Source organism: Bos indicus, chromosome 29 (genome assembly GCF_029378745.1).
Source record: "Bos indicus isolate NIAB-ARS_2022 breed Sahiwal x Tharparkar chromosome 29, NIAB-ARS_B.indTharparkar_mat_pri_1.0, whole genome shotgun sequence".
Classification (NCBI taxonomy): domain Eukaryota; kingdom Metazoa; phylum Chordata; class Mammalia; order Artiodactyla; family Bovidae; genus Bos; species Bos indicus.
In genome coordinates this window covers 28,624,834-28,649,276 of record NC_091788.1, presented here as the reverse complement: position 1 = coordinate 28,649,276, position 24,443 = coordinate 28,624,834, and the positions used below count along the sequence as shown (strand labels likewise).

The 24,443-nt window shown below is 40.0% G+C and overlaps 2 protein-coding genes across 10 annotated transcripts in view; one reads left to right on the top strand and one right to left on the bottom strand.

Moving 5' to 3' along the window:
* Positions 1-8,708: 8,708 nt before the first annotated feature.
* Positions 8,709-22,822, bottom strand: SPA17 (sperm autoantigenic protein 17). Of its 4 annotated transcripts, none has more exons than XM_070782703.1 (4): positions 22,600-22,822; positions 15,459-15,529; positions 12,511-12,585; positions 8,709-9,019 (listed from the first exon to the last, which is right to left on the bottom strand). In XM_070782703.1, exons 1-4 carry the CDS (start codon positions 22,820-22,822, stop codon positions 8,876-8,878), a joined length of 513 nt encoding a protein of 170 aa, XP_070638804.1. In that variant the 3' UTR covers positions 8,709-8,875. The 4 variants fall into 4 exon arrangements, with proteins under 4 accessions (XP_070638804.1, XP_070638805.1, XP_070638806.1 ...); XM_070782704.1 differs by lacking the exon at positions 22,600-22,822 and adding an exon at positions 21,324-21,504; XM_070782705.1 differs by lacking the exon at positions 12,511-12,585.
* The window catches only part of SIAE (sialic acid acetylesterase), a 37,798-nt gene continuing 36,156 nt past the window's right edge, over positions 22,802-24,443 (top strand). For 3 of the 6 annotated variants that reach the window (XM_019955047.2, XM_070782701.1, XM_019955046.2), the window contains exon 1: positions 22,814-22,928. In XM_019955047.2, coding sequence (XP_019810606.2) covers positions 22,862-22,928 — 67 coding nt within the window. In that variant the 5' untranslated portion in view covers positions 22,814-22,861. Of the gene's footprint in view, positions 22,929-24,443 lie in introns of all 6 variants that reach the window. The other 3 variants (XM_019955048.2, XM_019955045.2, XM_019955043.2) reach the window with 3 other exon arrangements.

The following is a 24,443-nucleotide window of genomic DNA, read 5'->3' as shown; positions in this document are numbered from 1 at the left end:
ATACAAGGAAATATTACTCAGACATTAAAAAGAATAAAATAATGCCATTTGCAGCAAAATGGATGGACCTAGAGACTGTCATATTGAGTGAAGTGAGTCAGACAGAGAAGGAGAGATATCCTATAATATCCCTTATATGCAGACTCCAAAAAGAAGTGATACAAATGAACTTATTTACAAAACAGAAATAGATTCAAAGAATGAATTTATGGTGGCCAGGGGGAAGGATTGGGGGAAAGGATAGTTAGGGACTTTGGGTGTTGGGATGGACATGTACACACTGCAACATTCAAAGTGGATAACTAACAAAAGTACCTACTGTAGAGCACAGGGAATTCTTCTCACTGTATGTGAAAGCCTGGATGGAAGGGGAGTTTGAGGGAGAATGGATACATGGAAATATGTGGCTGAGTCCCTTCCCTGTCCACCTGAAAGTATCACAACACTGTTAATCAGCTATAAAGTGAAAGTCACTAGGTGGTGTCCAGCTCTCTGTGACCCTGTGGACTATACAGTCCATGGAATTCTGGACTGTATACTGGAGTGGGCAGTTGTTCCCTTCTCCAGGGGATCTTCCCAATCCAGGGATCAAACTGAGGTCTCCCGCATTGCAGGTGGATTCTTTACCAGCTGAGCCACCAAGGAAGCCCTAATCAGCTATACCTCAATATAAAAGAAAAGTTTAAAATGGAATAAAAAAGTAAAGGGGATTAATTGGCTCAAACAAGTAGAAAGTCCTTGGACTTCAGCTTTGATTCAGCAGGTCATTGACCTAACACCATCAGTAAAGGGACAGATACTGTGTCTTTCCACTTTTTTGCTCTACTTCCTACCAGGTCAGTTTTATTCTAAACTTGTTTCCCTCTCAAGCGCATGACATTTTTAATGCCTAATTCAGGATTTCTTGAACTTGACACTAGTGACATTTGGGTTGTCTAATTTGGGAATGTGGGGGTCTGTCTTGAGCACTGTAGGATGGTAAGAAGTATGTGGAGAGAGGAGCCTGGTGGGCTACAGTCCATGGGGTCACAAAGAGTCAGACAGGACTGAGCGACTAACTCTAACACTAACAAGAAGCATTCTGGGCTCTACCCATTAGGTACAAACAGCAGAAATCCTCCCCACCCTGAGCTGTGACAACCAAATGTCTCCAGACATTGTCCGATGTCTCCTGGGGCGAAATCGCCCCTGGTTGAGAGCTTCTCTCCTAATTAGATAGGCTTAAATCGCATCACATGTCTGGTCTTGGAATAATAAGAGTCGCCTGAAGGGATGAAGGTGCTAATTGGCTTAAGTGGATCTGGATTTATTTCTAGAGCAGGCTCAGCCTTTGGTCTGTGTTGACAACAGGTAGACACTGAAAAGAAGATCTAGGTGAGAGCAGAAAGGAGGACGGTGGAGATGATTCTGAACAGTTAAACGGCTCCCCCAAACAATCTGATATGAAGCCCAAAGTGACAGCTGAGCGACCTTTGCTACTCTTTCCCACTTTAATATTCAATTGTCAATTAAAGGTAAGCCTTCACCATTAGCTCTTCCATTGTAATAGAAAGAGGAAAGATGGATGAATAGAGAAACTCGTGCATACATACAATGGAATATTATTCAGCGTCAGGATTTTCAGAAGGAAATTTGCAACAGCATGGGTAAATCTGGAGGACATTATGGGAAGGGAAATAAGGCAATCACAGAAGGAAAAATGCTACATGATTCCACTGGTATGAGGTATTAATACTAACTAAACTTATAGAATTTACTAAACTAATAGAGTTTTGCCAAGAAAATGCACTGGTCATAGCAAACACCCTCTTCCAACAACACAAGAGAAGACTCTACACATGGACATCACCAGATGGTCAACACCGAAATCAGATTGATTATATTCTTTGCAGCCAAAGATGGAGACGCTCTATACAGTCAACAAAAACAAGACCAGGAGCTGACTGTGGCTCAGATCATGAACTCCTTATTACCAAATTCAGACTGAAATTGAAAAAGTAGGGAAAACCACTAGACCATTCAGGTATGACCTAAATCAAATCCCTTATGATTATACAGTGGAAGTGAAGAAATAGATTTAAGGGCCTAGATCTGATAGAGTGCCTGATGAACTATGGACAGAGGTTCCTGACATTGTACAGGAGACAGGGATCAAGACGATTCCCATGGAAAAGAAATGCAAAAAAGCAAAATGGCTGTCTGGGGAGGCCTTACAAATAGGTGTGAAAAGAAGAGAAGAGAACGGCAAAGCATAGGAGAAAAGGAAAGATATAAACATCTGAATGCAGAGTTCCAAAGAATAGCAAGAAGAGATAAGAAAGCCTTCCTCAGTGATCAATGCAAAGAAATAGAGGAAAACAACAGAATGGGAAAGACTAGAGATCTCTTCAAGAAAATTAGAGATACCAAGGGAACATTTCATGCAAAGATGGGCTCGATAAAGGACAGAAATGGTATGGACCTAACAGAAGCAGAAGATATTAAGATGAAGTGGCAAGAATACACAGAAGAACTGTACAAAAAAGATCTTCACGACCCAGATAATCACGATGGTGTGATCACTCACCTAGAGCCAGACATCCTGGAATGTGAAGTCAAATGGGCCTTAGAAAGCCTCACTATGAACAAAACTAGTGGAGGTGATGGAATTCCAGTTGAGCTATTTCAAATCCTGAAAGATGATGCTGTGAAAGTGCTGCACTCAATATGGCAGCAAATTTGGAAAACTCAGCAGTGGCCACAGGACTGGAAAAGGTCAGTTTTCATTCCAATCCCAAAGAAAGGCTATGCCAAAGAATGCTCAAACTACCACACAATTGCACTCATCTCACACGCTAGTAAAGTAATGCTCAAAATTCTCCAAGCCAGGCTTCTGCAATACATGAACTGTGAACTTCCTGATGTTCAAGCTGGTTTAAAAAAGGCAGAGGAACCAGACATCAAATTGCCAACATCCGCTGGATCATGGAAAAAGCAAGAGAGTTCCAGAAAAACATCTATTTCTGCTTTATTGATTATGCCAAAGCCTTTGACTGTGTGGATCACAATAAACTGTGGGAAATTCTTCAAGAGATGGGAATACCAGACCACCTGACCTGCCTCTTGAGAAATCTGTATGCAGGTCAGGAAGCAACAGTTAGAACTGGACATGGAACAACAGACTGGTTCCAAATAGGAAAAGGAGTACGTCAAGGCTGTATATTGTCACCCTGCTTATTTTACTTATATGCAGAGTACATCATGAGAAACGCTGGACTGGAAGAAACACAAGCTGGAATCAAGATTGCCAGGGAAATATCAATAACCTCATAAGGGTGGTGCAGATGACACCACCCTTATGGCAGAAAGTGAAGAGGAACTCAAAAGCCTCTTGATGAAAGTGAAAGTGGAGAGTGAAAAAGTTGGCTTAAAGCTCAACATTCAGAAAACAAAGATCATGGCATCCAGTCCCATCACTTCATGGCAAACAGATGGGGAAACAGTGGAAACAGTGTCAGACTTTATTTTTTTGGGCTCCAAAATTACTGCAGATGGTGACTTCAGCCATGAAATTCAAAGACGCTTACTCCTTGGAAGGAAAGTTATGACCAACCTAGACAGCTTATTAAAAAGCAGAGACATTACTTTGCCAACAAAGGTACAACAAGGCTATGGTTTCTCCTGTGGTCATGTATGGATGTGAGAGTTGGACTGTGAAGAAAGCTGAGCGCCGAAGAATTGATGCTTTTGAACTGTGGTGTTGGAGAAGACTCTTGAGAGTCCCTTGGACTGCAAGGAGATCCAGCCAGTCCATTCTGAAGGAGATCAGTCCTGGGTGTTCTTTGGAAGGACTGATGCTAAAGCTGAAACTCTAGTACTTTGGCCACCTCATGCAAAGAGTTGACTCATTGGAAAAGACTCTGATGCTGGGAGGGATTGGGGGCAGGAGGAGAAGGGGACGACAGAGGATGAGATGGCTGGATGGCATCACCGACTCAATGGACGTGAGTCTGAGTGAACTCCGGGAGTTGGTGATGGACAGGGAGGCCTGGCGTGCTGCAATTTATGCGGTCGCAGAGTCGGACAAGACTGAGCGACTGAACTGAACTGAACATTCAGGACTGATATCTGTTAGGATGGTAGGGATGCAGGACTGGATAGGACTGTGATAAAATTGCAATACAAGCTCAGTCAATACTGTGACTGAGAGCTGGGATGGCCCTACAGGGTTGCCTCATTTTGAGGCAAAAGGCCAAGCCCTTGTACCACAGCGGTGACTAGTCAGTAGACACAAGCTGCCTTGAGGGAGAGTGTAACCTGGACTGAAGTAGCTCGTACTTACTGCTGAAGGCTTAAGTTAGCGAAGTAATCTAAAAGCAAGCAATCTAAACTCACCATCAAGATTGTTTACCTTATTGTTAGGTCTCCAAGGCAAGCATTCTATTGTCTCAAAAGCAAGTTTTCTGATAGATTCCAAAATTGGTTTAATGCCTGATTTATCAAACTGAGCCCTACTTTTTTAAAAAATAATTTTTATTTGTATATTTTTGGCTGTGCTTGGTTTTCATTGCTCCGTGGGCTTTTTTCCAGTTGCAGTGAGTGGGGGCTACTCTTTCTTGTGGTGTGTGGGCTTCTCATTGGTGTGGCTTCTTTTATTGCAGCACACAGGCTGTAGGGCACACAGGCTTCAGTAGGTGCAGCTCCCAGTCACTAGAGCGTGGGTTCAATAGTTGTGGATCTTTGGCTTCGTTGCTTCACTGCATGTGAGATTTTCCTGTACCAGGAATCGAGCCTGTGTCTCCTGCATTTGCAGGCAGATCTTTTACCACTGAACCACCAGGGAAGCCCTGAGCCCTACTTCTTAGTAATATCATTTCAGTGGAATAAAATGCCTTCATTCTTGGTCAGAATCCTCTGAGACAGGAGCGAGAGAATGATGGCCAATGTTGACGCCTTTTCCTTATATATGACCCCCTTCGGGTAGTGTTGGTACACTCCCTCTGGTGATCTCTCGGTTTTGGAGTGTTGACATCCTTTGCCAAGGTGTGTGGTAATGAGTATGGTGGCTGTCCAGATTTTAGTTACTATGACACCACCTGGCAGGCATTTGCTTTTTTTTGCTCCACACAACAGAGACTGGTTACTTCCAAGCATGGTTCATTCATGAAAATAATTTCATATTGTGAAATATTGCATTTTCCATGTTAAGTCTCTTCTGAGAGCCTCACGGGCATAAATAACTGTCAATCCCAGTAGCTATATTTGTCTAAAGTACTTCAGATTTGAAATGTTTATCAACATCATAAATTGATACAAATTGGGTCATGATTATATGCTCCTTAGAGACAGATGGGAAAAATAGGATTAAAAATGAAGAGTGAAAGTTCTTGTCCTGTTTGTAAACTGCTCTTTAGAAATATCCTCATGTCAAGAGAGCTGCATGTGGAAAATTAGTAGCTAGCTCCTGTATGGCCTCTCCTCCTTCCCATAAAATAAGATCATGGGAAAATTTCACAGGAGAGAATCCACAGTTTGAAGAAAATATAGTACCCGCTGAAATGTTTTCAAATGTTACGAAACTCAAAGTCAAGTTGTTTTGAGGTACAGAGAGGAATGATTGGGTGGATTTTATTGAGAAATTAGGGAAGTAAGTATTTATTTTGCTTTAGAAAAATGACAAAAGTGAATGATATTACTGAGTGTGGAAAATTATTAAACATTGAAAGAAATGTTGTTTAATTAGCAAATTGTGACACTGATGCATGTTCTAAAATATTTTTTTAAATGCAGCACTTTAAAATGAAGATTATTTTAAACTAAAGTGTTCTGGGAAATTCCCTGGAGATCTAATGGTTAACTATAAGCTTCGACTACAGGGGGCACGAACTCAATCCCTGGTTTGGGAACTAAGATCCTGCATGCCATGGCAGGGCCAAATTTTTTTTTTTAATTTAAAAATTTAAAAAGTTAAAGTATCTTGGACTAGAATAACTGTATGAAAAGGCAAACACATTTTGTTATAGAAAATCTAATCTGACTTAAAAAAAAAAAGAATGATACCTGTTTAGGCACAGAATCATAGCAACAATCAGATTCGTAATCTGGCCCTCATTTCTCACTCATAGAAACACTGATCGAGCTCTGTACACAGGACAACAGAGAACATGTCCCTCCAGATGATATTGGACTTACATTTACTGAAAAGGACGGACTGATGATCTTGACAGAAGACTCTTTTTCTCTAGATAGTGTTCATATGAAACGTTAATATGAACGTTTTATGAAAAATGAATGTTCACAGACTCTCACACGCAGCCTCCCACAGAACAACATTTTGCGTGTGTTTTAAAAAAACAGTTTGCTTTTTCTCTCTCACATGATCTTCATCTTCTCCTAGAATCCAAAGCTCTTTCTTTTGGGAGGTTCCCCTGTCTGCATCGGACAGCTCCAAGGAACACCCGTTCAGATTGCAATTTCTGTGGCAGGCGATTTAAATCCCTGCAGGTCTGTGTTTGTTAAGCTCTCATTCACTGTTTTAACTATTTCCTTTTTTTCTCGATACTTCCCCAGCCTTTGCTTGTGACAGATAGGCAGTACAGGCGTAGTGAGAAGCCCTGTGGATTCAAATATTGTGAAGGGTATTGTTTGCTGTCCAGCACCCACTATTCCTTTCCCCTGACAGTATTACTCTATTTCCTGTAAGGGACTTCAAACTGCCTTGAAATTCAGCCAGGTGACCTCTTACTCCACGGGAGTGTTATGAGCGAAAGCCTGGAATATTCTCCTCTGTTGGTTTTTCCTGCTTGTGCTTCTGTGACCACCATGAGAAGAACATGCCCCAGGTAGTGTTTTCAGCCTAGGCTCTGAATAGGAGACGTGAAACAAAGGGACTGCAGATGACTCTTGGGCTCACAGCTGGAAGCAGACCTTCCACAGCCAACCCACAAAGCCTTAGCTTACAGCAGACCTGAACTTGCTCTTGAGCCTAAAGTCCAGCCCAGCCAGCCCAGCTCGCTTCCCAGGTGGTTCTAGAGGTAAAGAATCTGCCTGCCAGTGCAGGAGATGTAAGAGACATGGGTTCCATCCCTGGGTTGGGAAGATCCCCTGGAGGAGGGCATGGCAACCCACTCCAGTATTCTTACTTGGAGAATCCCATGGACAGAGGAGCCTGACAGGCTATAGTCCATGGGGTCACGAAGAGTTGGACACGACTGAGCATGAGAAAAAATGTTTGAAATCATTGAATTTGGAGTGGGTTGTACAGCATTAGTGTGTCAATGACCAAGATAGAGGGAACTGTGATGCGTCATGAGAGACATGATGGGAACTAGAACCAGGGTGGCAACAACAGAAGTGGTTAGATGGCGGGTAATTTTAGCCATAGAGTCTACAGATTTTGCTGACAGATTGTAAACGAGGACTCCTGTGCCACACCTAAAACCTGATGCAGCCAGAAATAAGTAAATAATATACTAAAAAAAAAAATAATAAAGCCAAGACTGGACGGGATCCACGAGTAAGTGTGATCACTTGAAAACAGGTCCAAGGACTAAGGCTGGGGGCATTTTGTATTTGGTGGCTGAGGTGTTGACGAATTAGCAGCAGAGAAGATTGAAAAGGAGCAGCCAGAGAGATAAGAAGAAAATCAAACACATGCTAATAAAGTTAATTCATATGCCTTGTCCTAACACTGCCACCATTTCTTTCTTTTCCTCCTTCACCAAAAATATTACCATCCCTAGATGTGTCTGTGTATGCGTGTGTGTGTGTCTGCGTGTACACTGACTACATGGAAGACACAGTTTTAATCACTTCCCATGTATAATAGAGTTATTGAAAAAGTTAACTGGCATCTTATTTTACCCTGTTATATATTCACTAGGGAAAAAGTCTTTGTCTCTTAAATCAGGCAGAACATTACCTTAGTCTGCTGGTAGATGGCAACAGCACCAATTAAAAGATAAGACTCCATTTTCTCTCCGTTTTATTCTGGGAAGGCAACTGCAAGTTTTGGCCTAAGGCATGAACCCTGCAGTCTATTTGATATTCAAGGGTGGGGAAGTCTCAAAAAAGGAAAACTAAACTTTACGAAAATAAGGCCCTGAGAGCCTGAGTGGTTCACTGAAAAATAAAAGGCATGGGCTCCTGAGTTTGTGAAACATGTATTATCATTTACAATTTAAAGAAACTTGGGAAATTTTAGCTAAAGAACAGAGCATCTATGACGTTATGAAAAGTTTTGTTTTTTTGCAAATATTATACATTAGTCTAGTTCTGTGCAGTTCTGGAAAGCAAGACAAAAGGAAAAAAAAAAACAACAAACCGCCAGCTGCATGAGCAGATGTTTACTACTAAGTCCTAGCCCATGAATTGTGCTCAATACATTTTTTCAATAAAAGATGGTCTGCATGCACGATAAACGAAAAGCAATGAGTGAAACTTCCAGGGAGACAGGGTTTTGACTCAGTTTATCTTTCTAATAAATTTGAGTTACTCAAAAACTAAATGGACCATTCTAGAAAGGCAGTGAAATTCTCTACTACTGGGAGTGAAACAAGAGACAAAGGATTATTTTTCAGGGATGTGATAGAGAATATTTATTCATTAGATAATGGTTAGGCCAGACACTCTAAATCCAGCTTTGTAACTCTAAATCCAAGGGCCTCTAGACACACACTTGGGAGAAGTATAAATAAGACTCATGATATCAGAGAAATCTTCAAGAGGCATGTGTTCAATGGCATGTTTATTAAACAAATGCTCACGACAGATTTTTCACAACAGCAACAAATGTTATTTCATGACATCAAATCTCACTAAGAAAAAAAGACAATCACAACAAGGTTGATGGATTTGGATTTTTTTCTTGTTTTCTGTGGGGGTAAAGCCAGTCTCCTCACTCGTTTTCCTCTGTTTTCTCTTCTTCAAGATCACTCGATTTCATTTTCTTTACCTCCTCTCTGGCTAAGTGTCCCCGGAAGGCTGCCTGGATTTTGAGAGCAGCATTCTCTTCCATGTCCTTGTCTTCTTCAGGAGATTCCTTCCCGGAAAGGAGAACAAGTAAGAGACTTTTAAACATCCCCCATATTTTGATGCCATAAAAATAAATGCCTAAATTTAATCAATTTAGGGATGTAACCGTTGAGATGGGTTGCTTCCATAGCATCATATTGTATATGTACCAAACGCTGTCCCTGTTGTTTAGTCACTAAGTCATGTCCGACTCTTTGCGACCCCAGGGACTATAGCCCTCCAGGCTCCTTTGTCCATGGGATTTCCTAGGCAAGAATACTGGCGTGGGTTGCCATTTCCTTCTCCAGGGGATCTTCCCAACTTAGGGACTGAACCCTTGTCTCCTGCAATGGCAGGCAAATTCTTTACTGCTGAGCCACCAGGGAAGCCCATAGGGGTACCAAATAGTGAACGCCAAAATAGTAGGCATTTTGTTTTGTCAATTTTTGATGTGTCTCTGCAGTAAAAGATTGCTGTCAATTTCTTCCCTCCTGAAATAGCTCCTATTTAACAGCTTCTTATTTAACATTTTTTGGTGGGGGAAATAACTCAGAATCCTTGAAGCAGGGTAAAAATGCCAAGAATAGTAAGTGTGCTGTTCAAAAGAATGGTGATTACACAAGATGGATTAAAGTAAATTCTCAATGATTAGCTAATCAGAACCATATATTTAAAATGAAATGCCACAGAGGAATCTATTTAATGTGACAAAATCAGTTTTAACATGATTAGTTGAATTTTTTGGAGAAGGCAATGGCACCCCACTCCAGTACTCTTGCCTGGAAAATCCCATGGATGGAGGAGCCTGGTGGGCTGCCGTCTATGGGGTCGCACAGAGTTGGACATGACTGAAGCGACTTAGCAGCAGCAGCAGCAGTTGAATTTTTACATATAGTTTCCTTCTTTAAAAAAAACAGGTATAATTTACAGATAGTGAAATGCACACATCTTCAGTGTACAGGTCAATAGACATACAGCTTTTAATATATTTTTAAAATTTTAAAAGTGATACATATATATTTAAAAACTTAAATACAATGGTAGTGAAGGTTTTCTCTGTTTTACAAAGTTCTATACCTAAGACGTAACTGTTATTATAGGTGAAGTAAATATAACCTTATAAAATTTCTCTATATATCAAATGTAATTATATGGGTATATATTTGCCTTTTTATTTAAAGAAATGAGATCATGCTAATCACAATGTTCTGCAACTACTTTTTCCACGTGACAATGAATCTTGCCTCTCTTTTTCTATGTTATTCACTACATAATTCTGCCCACTTTTTAATGGCACCATTGTATTCCACTGCATTAATGTACTTTGATTAATTTACTCATTTTCCTACTAATGGACCTTTGGGCTAATTTAAACCCCTTCTCCCCCGATGACAAACAGGCAAATCCAGCTCTTGAAATTTATTAAAATGCAAACAGATTGGTATAAAATTCTCTGAGATGATACCCTAACACGGGCAAAAGAAATAAGCTGAAGTTAGAAATCAATGGGACCAAAATTCAAAGTCAAAAAATCTCTGTAAGAGCATCTAATTAGAGATGTAAGGAAAGGATACTCCCTCCCTTATTTCCTGACCTCCCAGTGTATCTCGTGCTCGTGTTAAGCAGATGGAGTTGCACTGAAATAAATTATAAAGGTTATAAGGAAAACTCTCACCGCTGTGGGGAGGGGGATGCCCATTCTGGGTGTCAATTATTGGGTAGTTAACTGGGACATTAATATATGAAAAGAAATTCAGAAGTCTGGCCTTTAACACTGTAGACAGTGAGTTCTTCTCACTAGGCTTGGTCCTCTTGGATCTGGACAATGAAGCATATAGGCAGTGATATGTTTATAGTAAATGTTTAACAACTGGCTCTTCAAAAAAAACAGTCCTGATCTGTAGTATTTATGATGATCTTAATACTCCCACTATAGCTGATTTCAAATATCAAAGTGATATTTGGGGTGGTGTAGATATGTGCACAACTGTCTCTTAACAGCTAGCTTTAGCACACCACTGAATATAAGCATTTTGAGGGTGGACAGAGCCTAACCCACCATTGCTTGGATGTAGGCCATCAGGCAGAATTTTGTAGAGTGAAATTCATGGAAGATGAGTAGGACTCACTGAGTGAAGCCATTTAATTTGACTGTAATAAGTAATTCCCCATGAGAATAATTTCCCCATAACAAATTTCCTTTGTTATGTCTGAACCTTTGCCACTGTGTGGTGGGGACAGCCTTGATTAGTGAAAAGTTCCCCGAGTGGAAGAGGAATCTGAAGGATCAAGGCTGAGACTGTGAATTCGGTCTGTTCTTCTCCTTCGGGAGATTTTTCCCATCTGTTGACAATCTTGGAAAATAAGATTTTCTTTTTAAGGGGAAGAATAGTTTTCTTTATAAGAGGCAGGGCTAAAAATGATCCAGCAGTTAGTACATCACTGTTGCTAGTTATCTAGAAAGCAAAATCATTATTTTCAGTTCAGTTCAGTTCAGTCACTCAGTCATGTCTGACTCTTTGCGACCCCATGAATTGCAGCACCCCAGGCCTCCCTGTTCATCACCAACTCCCGGAGTCCACCCAAACCCATGTCCATTGAGTTGGTGATGCCATCCAACCATCTTATCCTGTCGTCCCTTCTCCTCCTGCCCTCAATCTTTCCCAGCATCAGGGTCTTTTCAAATGAGTCAGCTCTCTGCATCAGGTGACTAAAGTATTGGACTTTCAGCTTCAACATCAGTCCTTCCAATGAACACCCAGGACTGATCTCCTTTAGAATGGACTGGTTGGATCTCCTTGCAATCCAAGGGACTCTCAGGAGTCTTCTCCAACACCACAGTTCAAAAGCATCAATTCTTCGGTGCTCAGCTTTCTTCACAGTCCAACTCTCACATCCATACATGACCACTGGAAAAACCATAGCCTTGATTAGACCGATCTTTGTTGACAAAGTAAGTCTCTGCTTTTTAATATGCTGTCTAGGTTGGTCATAACTTTCCTTCCAAGGAGCAAGCGTCTTTTAATTTCATGGCTGCAATCACCATGTGCAGTGATTTTGGAGCCCAGAAAAATAGTCTGCCACTGTTTCCACTGTCTCCCCATCTATTTGCCATTAAGTGATTGGACCAGATGCCATGATCTTCGTTTTCTGAATGTTGAGCTTTAAGCCAACTTTTTCACTCCTCTTTCACTTTCATCAAGAGTCTCTTTAGTTCTTCTTCACTTTCTGCCATAAGGGTGGTATCATCTGCATATTTGAGGTTATTGATATTTCTCCCGGGAATCTTGATCCCAGCTTCTGCTTCATCCAGCCCAGTGTTTCTCATGATGTACTCTGCATATACGTTAAATAAGCAGGGTGACAATATACAGCCTTGATGTACTCCTTTTCCTATTTGGAACCAGTCTGTTGTTCCATGTCCAGTTCTAACTGTTGCTTCCTGACCTGCATACAGGTTTCTCATTAAGTCATTTTTTTTTTGTAGGAACCCAACAGTACACGGAAAATATAACTTACTAAGGCTGTCTTCTCTTTCACAGATGTCTGAGAATTTTCTTTTCCAGGCTCATGTTTTTCAGGTGATTCTTGCTCCTGGAGAGAGGGGAGAGGTCCAAATAGGTAATGTTTCCAAAACAATAAAGTCTTGGATCAAACTCTTTAAAGGTGATTAAAGATTAAATTATTGATAAGTACTAGAAATTAAATACATATTTTTAAACAAGGAAAGCCGGTTGGATAGAAAAAGAAAACTCTCAAGGGAATAGCAAAACAAATATTAAAGACCAAGGAACTGGTTAAAAAAAGTTTGACCTTCTGCTTTTGGAATGTGTGTAATATTGTTTTATATTGAAACCAAGCCATTGTCTTATACTAAAACTTCATATGATGCTGTAATGAACCCTGAACAAAGAATAAAAAAGAGATGCCAACAGTTCCTCAAATAGGAATGAAATAAATCCTATTTTGTTCCATAATGTGAAGCCAAGTAGACTTTTTAATGAAGTTTGTAAATTAAAAACTAAGTCAAAGAAGTAAGTTTTGCTGTGGGGAAGGATTTAAATAGAAAAAAAGGAAACCAGTTCTATCTTGACATGGTTACCGAAATCTTCCTCCAGAAGAGGAGCATTGTTAATTCACAAACTATGGGAAGAGCTTCTTTAATTCATAAAACATAAATTTAAGGACTTATAAGCTAATCAAATAAAGCCTTTAGAATTCAAGAGAAGAAAAAATACTCTAAAATTGCTATGTGACTTAAGATTTAAAAATTTTCAACATTATTCCTTTGCTTTCAATAAAACAGGAACACAGAAAATCTAGTTAGATGGAAAAAAAAGAACACCTCTGTGTCTGGCAGGCACAAATGGATGGAACTTCACTTTTGAACTCACAGAATAAGTCTCAGTGTGATTTGCCCAGAAAATCCCCCAAATCTACTCTGTAACATTATCAAAATTTGACCTTTGCTTACTAATTCTAGTACCTGATGATGCTTCATGGCTAATGTATTATCACAGTTGTCTAAAGTAGTGTTTCTCAGACTACATCCAGGTTCTGGCGTATCTACAAGTTATGTGGATCTTGTTAAAATTTAACTTCTGATTTGGTAGACCTGGGGTAGAGCCTGAATTTCCACCAAGTTCCAAGTTGGTGCCAAAGACGCTGGATCACACATGGCCTTTTTCAACCAGTGTTCCTCATTGAAGTCACAGAACATAGAATGCTTTAAGTGATTATTTTCTCAATTTTCCCAAGGATGGTACATAAACATAATCAGTCTAGATACAAAGGAGAGACATTGATTCCTGACATGCAATGGATGCCTTAGGCTTAGGGCTTAATTATCTCGAGGAGCCTCGGTTGAGAAAGACTGGTTCTGAGAATGCTACTGAGAAGAAGACAGGTTCAGACTGAATAGATTGGCTTAATAGAGAAGGCTCTCAGATCAGATCAGTCGCTCAGTCGTGTCCGACTCTTTGCGACCCCATGAATCGCAGCACACCAGGCCTCCCTGTCCATCTCCAACTCCCGGAGTTCACTCAGACTCACGTCCATCGAGTTGGTGATGCCATCCAGCCATCTCATCCTCTGTCGTCCCCTTCTCCTCCTGCCCACAATCCCTCCCAGCATCAGGGTCTTTTCCAATGAGTCAACTCTTCACATGAGGTGGCCAAAGTACTGGAGTTTCAGCTTTAGCATCATTCCTTCCAAAGAAATCCCAGGGCTGATCTCCTTCAGAATGGACTGGTTGGATCTCCTTGCAGTCCAAGGGACTCTCAAGAGTCTTCTCCAACACCACAGTTCAAAAGCATCAATTCTTCGGCACTCAGCCTTCTTCACAGTCCAACTCTCACATCCATACATGACCACAGGAAAAACCATAGCCTTGACTAGACAGACGAACCTTTGTTGGCAAAGTAATGTCTCTGCTTTTGAATATGCTATCTAGGTTGGTCATAACCTTCCTTCCAAGGAGTAAGCGTCTTTTAATTTCATGACTGCAGTCACCATCTGTAGTGATTTTGGAGCCCAGAAAAACAAAGTCTGACACTGTTTCCCCATCTATTTCCCATGAAGTGGTGGGACCGGACGCCATGATCTTCATTTTCTGAATGTTGAGCTTTAAGCCAACTTTTTCACTCTCCACTTTCACTTTCATCAGGAGGCTTTTGAGTTCCTCTTCACTTTCTGCCATAAGGGTGGTGTCATCTGCGTATCTGAGGTGATTGATATTTCTCCCGGCAATCTTGATTCCAGCTTGTGTTTCTTCCAGTCCAGCGTTTCTCATGATGTATTCTGCATATAAGTTAAATAAACAGGGTGACAATATACAGCCTTGACGAACTCCTTTTCCTATTTGGAACCAGTCTGTTGTTCCATGTCCAGTTCTAATTGTTGCTTCCTGACCTGCATACAAATTTCTCAAGAGGCAGATCAGGTGGTCTGGTATTCCCATCTCTTGATGAATTTTCCACAGTTTATTGTGATCCACACAGTCAAAGGCTTTGGAAGGCTCTAGACCATCTTTAATTCTAATCAGTCTTTTGTAAGATATCAACAATAATGAATAATTGTTTTATTTTATGTATTTTATTTTATGAAATAGCGTTCATTAATTCAACCACTGTTTATTGCACAGCTGCTATTGATAAGCACTGTGATACTCAATAACATTTGCACAATAACTGAAAGTAATCATTCTATCTCTTTCAAGTACATTTTTCCTGTTGATCATCTGTAAATTTTTTTTTTTGGATCATCTGTAAATTTAAGCTAAGTATGGTACACGATTCAGATACCTTAGAAAAGAATTTATTTCCAGAAAGAATAGCACAATTAAAAAGATTTCATAAGATATTTGTAATGCCTTTCACAATATTCATGATTATGGGCAATCCCAAGGATGTCTGTATTGGAGACAGAGAGAAGTATTAACCAAATCCAAAAGCTTATCGGGACCATACCTTGAATGCATGGTTGTTATAGAAGCGGTCATCAACCTTAGCCCCCCATTCTGCTGGATCAAAGCTGGTTTCTAAATAATAAAAATATAATTCCAGACTTAGTTTGAAGTTCATTAAAGTAAATGCAGACTAGTAACATAAAATGCTTTCTTTTTGAAATTATAGGTCCTTTATTTACCCTTGAAAATTTTATTGACATTGTACAGAGCCTAGTGCTGTGGATATAACCAGTGATGATGATGAATTAAACACCAGATGAACCCTTGAGGATATTTAGAAAAGCAGTTAAAAAACCTACTTGATGCTTTCATATAAGTTATAATAAAAAGGGAATGGTAGAGAACAAATGCCAATACTTAAATATCAGTATAGAAATGTATTACTATATACTTATAGAAACTTATTATGTATTAGTAAACATAAGAAAAATGTATGAAAAGAAATAGTGAATAGTGAGGAAATTTGGAGAAATGAAAGAGGGGAGAAGTTTTTTCTTAAAAAAAAGTAGGCATATTATGTAGTCAGGTAGACAGAAGTATTTATATTTAAATAGAATTTTTCTTTAACTTTTCATTATGAAGTATTTCAGGCTTAGAAAGTAGAGAGAATAATATAACAAATTTCCAAGTGCACATTACTCAGATTCAATAATTACAAGCTCATGATTGATCTTATTTTATTTGTAACTTCATTCATTTTCCTGCCCTTTCTTCTGATTATTTTCAAGCCAATCCCAAGCATCTTATTACTTCATCTATAAATACTTGCATCAGCATGCATCTCTGAGATATAAAGCCAAAATGCCATTATCATGCCTAAAAATAATAGCAATAATTCCTTAATACCATCAAATATCCAAATTCCTCCCATTATCTAGTATTGCTTGTGCTCAGCTGCTCAGTCGTGTCCCACTCTTTGCAACCCCACTGACTGTGGCCCGTCAGTCTCCTCTGTCCAGCGAATTTTCCAGCCAAAGCTACTGTAGTGGGTTGCCACTTCCTACTCTAGGGCATCTTCCCGACCCAGGGATCAAACCCATTATCTCTTGCATCTTCTACTGAGCGACCTAGGAAGCTCCATTATCTAGTGTATTTTTATTTATTTATTTTTACTGTTGATCTGTTCAAATCAGGATCCAAACACACAACCTTTTGCAGTGTCTTTTAAATCCCTTTTAATTGAAACTTCCCTATCTCCCACCCTACATTTTTTCCTTCCCATTTATTTATTGAGGAAATTAAGTCATTTTTCCTTTGGAGTTTTCCACAGTTTGGATATTTCTAATTCCATTCCCATTATAATTTTTTAACAAGTTCCTCTGCCTTTGAACTTCCTGTATATTTCCAGTTAGATCTACAGGTTTGATCTGATTCAGGTTTGATTTTTTTTTTCCCAAGAATACTTTATAGGTAGCATGGTATAATTCTGTTAGGAAATATATATCTGGTTGTTTCTCTTTTTCAGTTTTTATGGGCCCATTGATGACTCGCTTAGATAATTTCTTTAGGGATTGCAAAATGGCAGTGTTCAATTTGATTATTACTTCTCTATTTCTGGAGTATGCAACAAAAAATACTTTACCTATTTGGTTACTCTGAAATACAGTTCTTAGAGTAAAGGCAGGTTAGAGGTTTGACTATTTACCAATTTTTAGATTAATAAGTAAGTTCCTTAGGATATCTCACGGAGTTTTTTGTTGTTGTTTGTTTTGCTTTCCAGTAAATAATTATGAACTAATGAACATTTAAGAAATGGAATGAATTTCAATCCCCTGCATTTATTCATCTTGCTGCTGCTGCTGCTGCTGCTAAGTCGCTTCAGTCGTGTCTGACTCTGTGCGATCCCATAGACGGCAGCCCACCAGGCTCCCCCGTCCCTGGGATTTTCCAGGCAAGAACACTGGAGTGGGTTGCCATTTCCTTCTCCAATGCAGGAAAGTGAAAAGTGAAAGGGAAGTCGCTCAGTCGTGTCCGACTCCTAGTGACCCCATGGACTGCGGCCCACCAGGCTCCTCTGTCCACGGGATTTTCCCGGCAAAAGTACTGGAGTGGGGTGCCATTGCCTTCTCCGTTATTCATCTTACTGATGTTCTAATTGTCCCAAATTGGGCAGTATGAGCTTATTCAGGTGTTCAGATGTTCCTGAGTCCTATGGAAACAACTCTAATAACCTTTGATAGCTTTCTTACTTGCGGGTACAACAAGGTGATGAGGCTAATCTTGCATACTTTCTGGTCAGTTCACGGGATTGGTTAGTTCTCCAGGAAGCCCTGGTTTTTGGAAAACTGTAGTTAGAAGCCACAATCTAGGGACAAAGGGCTCACTGATACTGGGCTGGTCATTGTTTTGAGGCCTTTAAAAAAGTGTATAGAGCTAGAAAATAATATTGTCTTTTTTTAAAGAGAAAATACACCATGAAATCACACTGACACTTTTCAATTCAAATTTAGAATTATGGGAGTTTATTAACTTCTTTCATTTTTATATTTGTATGTACTTTTTCTTACACTAAAAATCCTATTCCTAATACCAATAGGATAGTTAATTATTTGCTATGTCCTACAATGTATAAAAACTTTGAAATAACTACACTGTAATATTATTAACAGTGATAGATGAAAACAATTAAATATATTTTTTTAACATCATTTTGTTTTTAGGCTATATCCATCAGGAATGCACAAAGCACTGGGTTATAAAGTAACGTGAAATAATCCTTTTTTCTGTGGTCATGTTACCCATTTAATACTAGTTAGGTTCATTTATTTCATTTTGCTTCTAAATTTAGAAACTGCTGAACAATTTTAATTCTGTTTTTATAACTATGTTAAACATACATGATTTGATTTAAGATACAGTCAGAGAAGTCTAGCTTCTATGCTATTCCCTCCACTCTTCCTTCTCCTGCTAGGGGTAAAAAATAATTTTTAGAAAGATTTATTCTCCATTTAAAAATATAAGTGAACAGTTATGTATTCATATCAATACCTCTGTTAGATAATTGGTACATACTAAACATGTTTTCTTCTATCTTACTTTTTTCACTTAATATGCCCTGAAGATCACTCTATAGCATCATAGAAATCTTCCTCATTTCATTTTTGCTTGTTTTTTTATAGCTGCACGTTTATCAGTAGTGTAGACTTACTCAAGTTTATTTTAAAAAATCCCCTATGATGAATATTTGGGTTGCTTCCTCAAGTAACAACACAATGAAAAGTGAATAAAATACAGGTCAAAGGTAAAAATAGATGTAATTTGGTAGATATTGCTAAGTCCCCTTCTTGGGGTTGTTATCATTTTGCATCTCCTCCAGCAATGTATATGAGTGCTTATTTCCTCTCTAGTGTTGCCTATAATAAACTGGCACACTTTTGGCTTTTTGTCAACTTGATGAATGGAGTCCTGTTGGTGGGTGGTGGAACTTCAGTCTAGTTTTGGTTTGGGCTTCTGTTATTCTGTTATCATTGGTTATTTTGAATACATTTTCATATGTTGAGGGTGAGTCATTTACACTTATTTTTGTGCAAATTGTCTGCTCACATCACTTGCCCATTTTTATTATAAGGTTGTTGTTTTCTTCTCATGATTTTGACATACTTTTTATTCACTATATTTATTAACCCACTGTAATAGAATTTGCAAATTTTTTTTCTGTCATTTGTAGTTTTCTTTCCCATGTGGTGATTTTTGTAAAAGTAAAAATCTATTTCTATGTTGCCAATTTTATCAATATTTTCTTTAATTGCTTTTGGATTTTTAAAGTATAGTAACTTAGCTAGCAAAAATTTTTCCTCTTTTATGTTACAGAGAAATTAATTCATGCTTTCTTCCAGTATTTGTATGGTTTCATTTTTAAAAATATTTAAATCTCTGATCAATTTGAAACTTTATCCTGGTATATGATATAAGAAATAGATCCAATTTAATCTTTTAACATCTTTATCTCAAGATCATTTGATAAAAGCCCACCTTTTCCCTAGAGGTTTGATATCACTTTATGTCATATACTAAAACATTTCCTGTCACAAAAAAATCTTCAAGATTAAGATGAGTAATTACCTATGAGGAATGCTGGCAAGGGAATTCTTGCACTCTGTGAGAGACTAGGCTAGAAGACTCTTTTTTGTCTTTTTGGACAGGCTAACTTCTGATCCTTGTATCACCTCATTTATATGAGTGGCAATGGGTGTGGTACTTATATTTTTCAAAATAGTTTTACCCATTTTTTATTAGTTAGAAAGTTTGTATTCTGAGACCATTAATCTGAATCACCAGTTACTTTAATTATCATGATCTGGCAACAAATGACTCACATGGTTTTGTAATGGGATGTTTCTGAGGTCTAAAATCAAATAAACAAAAAGACTTTTTAGTCATGAGTTTGTAAAATTAATGTTATAATAATAAAATTAATGTTCACTGCAATTTACCTCTTACTCTAAAGGATTTCTCTTAATAGTTTTTTTAGTGGCATTTAAGTTTCAAATTGGGTAACAAATATTCACACTGACCGGAAATGGAAAAGACCAGCAATTCAGAAAATTGGCAGAGATTCTGAGCTTGGTTAAGGTAGAGCAAAGAGGAGAAGGAGGTGGAGCTATGTAGTGTGTATGGGTTGTTTCAGTTCAAGCCTCAGGTAGCTTTCCTCCCTCTGTAAAATGATTAAAATGGAATGTTTATTTGCTTTTGACTATTTGTTTCTTGTTGTTGTTTAGTCACTAAGCTGTGTCTCTCTGCGACCCCATGAACTGTAGCCTGCCAGACTCCTCTGTCCAAAGGATTTCCCAGGCAATAATACTGGAGTGGGAGCCATCTCCTTCTCCAGGTGTTCTTCCTGATGCAGGAACCAGTGTCTCCCGCATAAGCAGGAGGATTCTTTGCCTTTGAGCCACACCACGGGCACCTTTACTACTCTGTTGGAATACTGTTATCAAAAGTAATGACAATAGCTTAAACAAAATGGTTGTTCTAGTCAGCGTTTTTAGTAGAAACTTAATAGCTGAGAATTTGGAAATTTTATTTATGGAAGTGAAGAAACTCTGTTTTGGCTCTCAGCCAAAGAGTTAGCATGAATCTTAGTCTTTGGACAGTATGGGACCTTGGAAATACAGAAAAAGAATATAAATTACTTTCCCAAGCTGGAAGTTCACTTTTCAAAGCAGTTTTTCTCTGTATTATTGAGGAACAGTTTCATACACCCCTGCGAATACCAATTTATTTAATCTAAGGAGTATAACATTTTTTTTTTTACAACACTTAATACTTTCAAGTTAGGAGAGTCAAAATATAAAGAAAACCACAAACCCTCCTCCCGGGAAGAAGAGACAGTCAACTGCCTGGGAGGCATAGGCACAGTATTCAGGAAAAGAGCTAGGCTGGGTGTTCTCCAGAGCTCCCCTTCCACCCCACCTGTCCATGAGAAATACAAAGCAGGTCTGGGTGATAAACTGGTAACCTTCAATAATGTGAAATAATGTGATTCAAGGCACCCGTGTGTGTTCTAAGCCACTCCAGTTGTGTCAGACTCTTTGCAACCCCATGGACTGTATAGCCTGCCAGGTTCCTCTGTCCATGCGATACTACTAGAGTGGGTTGCCATGCCCTCTTCCGGGGGATCTTCCTAACTCAGGGATCGAACCCGTGTCTTTTAACTCTACTGTATTACTGTATAAAGTTGGGTACTTTACCGCTAGTGCCACCTCGGAAGCCCCCAAAGGCTGTTTCAAATAACAAACTCTTATTTGAAAGCTCCCTGCCTCATAAAGGATTTCTGTGGAATGACGCTGGTCTTAAACAAGTCTCACCATAATCAAACGTTTAGTCGCTCTCTCTTTTTTTTAAAGCCTATTTTTATAAAGCTTACTTTCTCTTTTCTCTAGAAGATTCTCAAAATATGCTGCGGCAAAAGCTGGTATATTGTCCGGTTGCTCCCTCAGAATCTCGCGTGTGAGCCCTTCAAGAAGATTTCCAAATCCTTGTGGAATTCGGTAGTGGGTGTTGGAAAACGGAATCGACATCTCCTTGGGAGGAACTGTCTACTGTACCTAGAGATGCATGAAAGAGTTCTGTCTTTAAATTTGTCTCATTTCACTCAGATAATCACAACTAAGACCACAAATTATTTCTGAGACCCCAAATTTCTGGACTTCAATCCTTTCCCCCCCAGTACAATCCAAGTCCGTCAATTTCTTCCAAAGAGTTTTGAACTTTTCCATTATTAGAACATTAAAAATATTTAATAGGTGAAATCATTTTTAAAAAATTACAAAAATCACAGATTTTCACTATTGATACTAAGTACTTTCTCCTCTCTCCCTTTAAAAGGGTAATTTTTCCTATCCCACAGTAATTTAGAGACTGATTGCTAAAAATTCATCTTAAATTGCCGAAAAAAAACCTTGTTTAAGGTGTTAAAAAAAAAAAAAAAAAGTAAGTCATTGAAACTACTCTAGCTTGTCGAATGAATATGTTTCGGACTTAAGTCATTCCCCTGGCTTCCACTTCTGAAGTATGACCTAGGGCGCTTCGTCGAAGCCTCTCTATATTTGTGGAAGAGGCTGTGGGGCGAGAGAGCTGGGGGCAAAGTCACGACATAGCAATTCCAGCCTCAAAAGGTTTGGGATTCTTACTTTTTTGTTTGTTTGTTTTGTTTTCTCTCTTAGCATACAAGGGCCAAGATAAGGATAGATGCTAAGCAGCGGGTTGGGCTACTGAGTCTGCAAACAACACTCAGGGACCTGGCCTGTTTGTGACAGCGTCACTGCCGAATAAGCCCGGAAGTCGTGGTAGGGGTCTCGGTGGGGGTCTAGAAAGCTTAACGAGGCCGAATCTGTGGACTTTCTTCTCCTTCTTCTTCTTCTTTTTTTGACGGAACAGGAGGTGAAGCATTGAATCATTGGTTGTGAGAGGAAGAAACCCTGGACCGATACGGGGAGTGGAGGGCGGTCGGAGAGGGACCACAGGTCTACTGGGGGGCGGGTCGTCGAGATCTGGGATTTCAGACTCGCAAAATGGACTACTGGGTTCCCAGCCTGTCCTCGGCTTCCCAGATTGCGGGAGGGGATCCTGAGAAAATACCAGAGACTAAGGGAAAAGGCGAGGTCTCTATTTCGAAGAGGAAATGGGGTAAACCGCCTCACCTCTCCGTTCTCTTAGAGCTGGAGTCGATGGTTCCGGTTGTTTTTTCTCGTTGCCGGGAAACCGTTTCCTCCCCCGTCCCCGCTCCCTCATTCCACTACGGTGGCCGAAGAGAGGCACGGGCCCCCCGGCGGCCGCGGACAGCTTCGCGGACTTCTGGCCTGGGAAGGGCGGAGTCAGAGCTTTTTCGCCCCGCCCCGCGGCCCCGCCCTCGCTGGCGTCCATGCCCCGAGGCCTGCGCGGCGGGGACGGCTTCTTGCCAACATGATTGCGTCGGAATTTGTCTTGGGTCTGGTGCTACGGTTATTCCTGCAGGCCCACGTAAGTGCAGGTGAGGCGGCCGCGCTCGGCCCGAACCCTGCCCATCCGTCGGCCTGCGAGGACTCCGAGATTCCGCGTCCTCCGCAGGACCGCTCCGGGCGCCTGCTTCTCTAGGTCGGGAAAGGATCCCCGGGCAGGAACCGGGTTCTACGGCCCAGGCCTAGGTTGCAGGTGTCTGCTGGGCCGGAACCCCGGCCCGTTTGCTTCCTTCACTCCCTTCCACCGCCCTTATGACGCCTCGCGTGGGGCAGCGAGAGCGTTGGGTTTATCTCAGGAGGGGAGGCCTAGGTGTGCCCAGACCGATGCTCTCAGGGTCTTTAAAGAACTGCGGGGACACTCGAAGCGGAGGGGGCGAAGCTAGTTAGATAATATTTGGAAACGGGTGACTGAGTCATCCAGAACGTTTCAGTGCTGCCCCCTCAGTGGTACCGTTGGGGAAGGTTTGCCCCGGGCTGGATTCCTTGGGGGAATTAACTTTCACTAGTTTAAGTGGTGATGATGGCTAAGACAGACAGCCCCCTCAACCAGCTCGGAGCATTTAAGACTCAGCTTTGATTCCTGCTCGCGGACATTGATAGTGGGATAATAGCCGTTTTTTTGGGTAGGAGGATGACTCATTTTGACTATTGTCCTGGTCATATCGTGTCGTTTGACCCCGGGCTGGACACTGGGTCACAGAAAGAAAGTTTAAGTGGGAGAACAGACTGCGTGCAGTAAAGGGACTCTTGCTCTGTGTATGAATCTGCAGAGTACATAGATGAAGACAAACTGCAGCTCATAAGTGGTTTTCGGGGTTTAACAAAGGCATAAACTAGCACTCTGTATCGTTTCCTGATTCATCCCCACAGTGACTTTTGAGTCCAGTATATGAAGTGGGGAGAAGAGAAAGAGGGCCATTATTAGTTTTTATGTTAAAGGCTGTTAACTTTAACATCAGTATTTTATTTATCTTTGCCTTTGGGTCATATTGTTACATAACCTTAATTAACAATGTCTTTATTTTTTATTCATTGATGCTCTAGATTTTCTTTCCTTGGTATTTGGTTGCATATCCGGACTTCTTCAAATCATTCCCTCTCTTCCCATGTTCATCATGTAATATTTGAAATGTACATGAATATATGTAGCAGTGAAGCAATAAAATGAACACCCAAGGGTTTTACACACAATTTAAGAGCTAGACTGTTGCAGTTTTATTGAGACTCCAAGAATATTCCTCCCCAAGGGAGCTATTAGTTCTTCACCAGAAGTAACCACTGCCCTCATGTTGTCAGTCTACTTTTAATGACTACTTTTAACATCCCAGAACACTAATTCCTGTTTTTCTACTCTGACACCAAAATGAAGAAAAAATTGAAGACCTAAAACAAAAAAAATTCAAACGTTAAATGTCTTGTAGTTGACAAAAACAATGACCAGTTGCACCACCTTTCTCCTTCTGTTTTGTCCATTGTTCCATTCCTTGGTAATGGAACCACTGTCTACTGTTGTCAGCTTGGAATGTGAGCTTTATAACGACAAGGAA

Coding starts and splice junctions, on each gene's coding strand:
- SPA17 (XM_070782703.1), bottom strand. CDS start 22,822: ATGGACGCCAGCGAGGGCGGGGCCGCGGGGCGGGGCGAAAAAGCTCTG. Junction 15,530..22,599: donor AGCTCTAAGAGAACGGAGAG/GTGAGGCGGTTT, acceptor TTTATTATTTAG/AAACCAGCTTTGATCCAGCA. Junction 9,020..12,510: donor TGAAAGAGAAGACAGCCTTA/GTAAGTTATATT, acceptor CTTTCCGGGAAG/GAATCTCCTGAAGAAGACAA.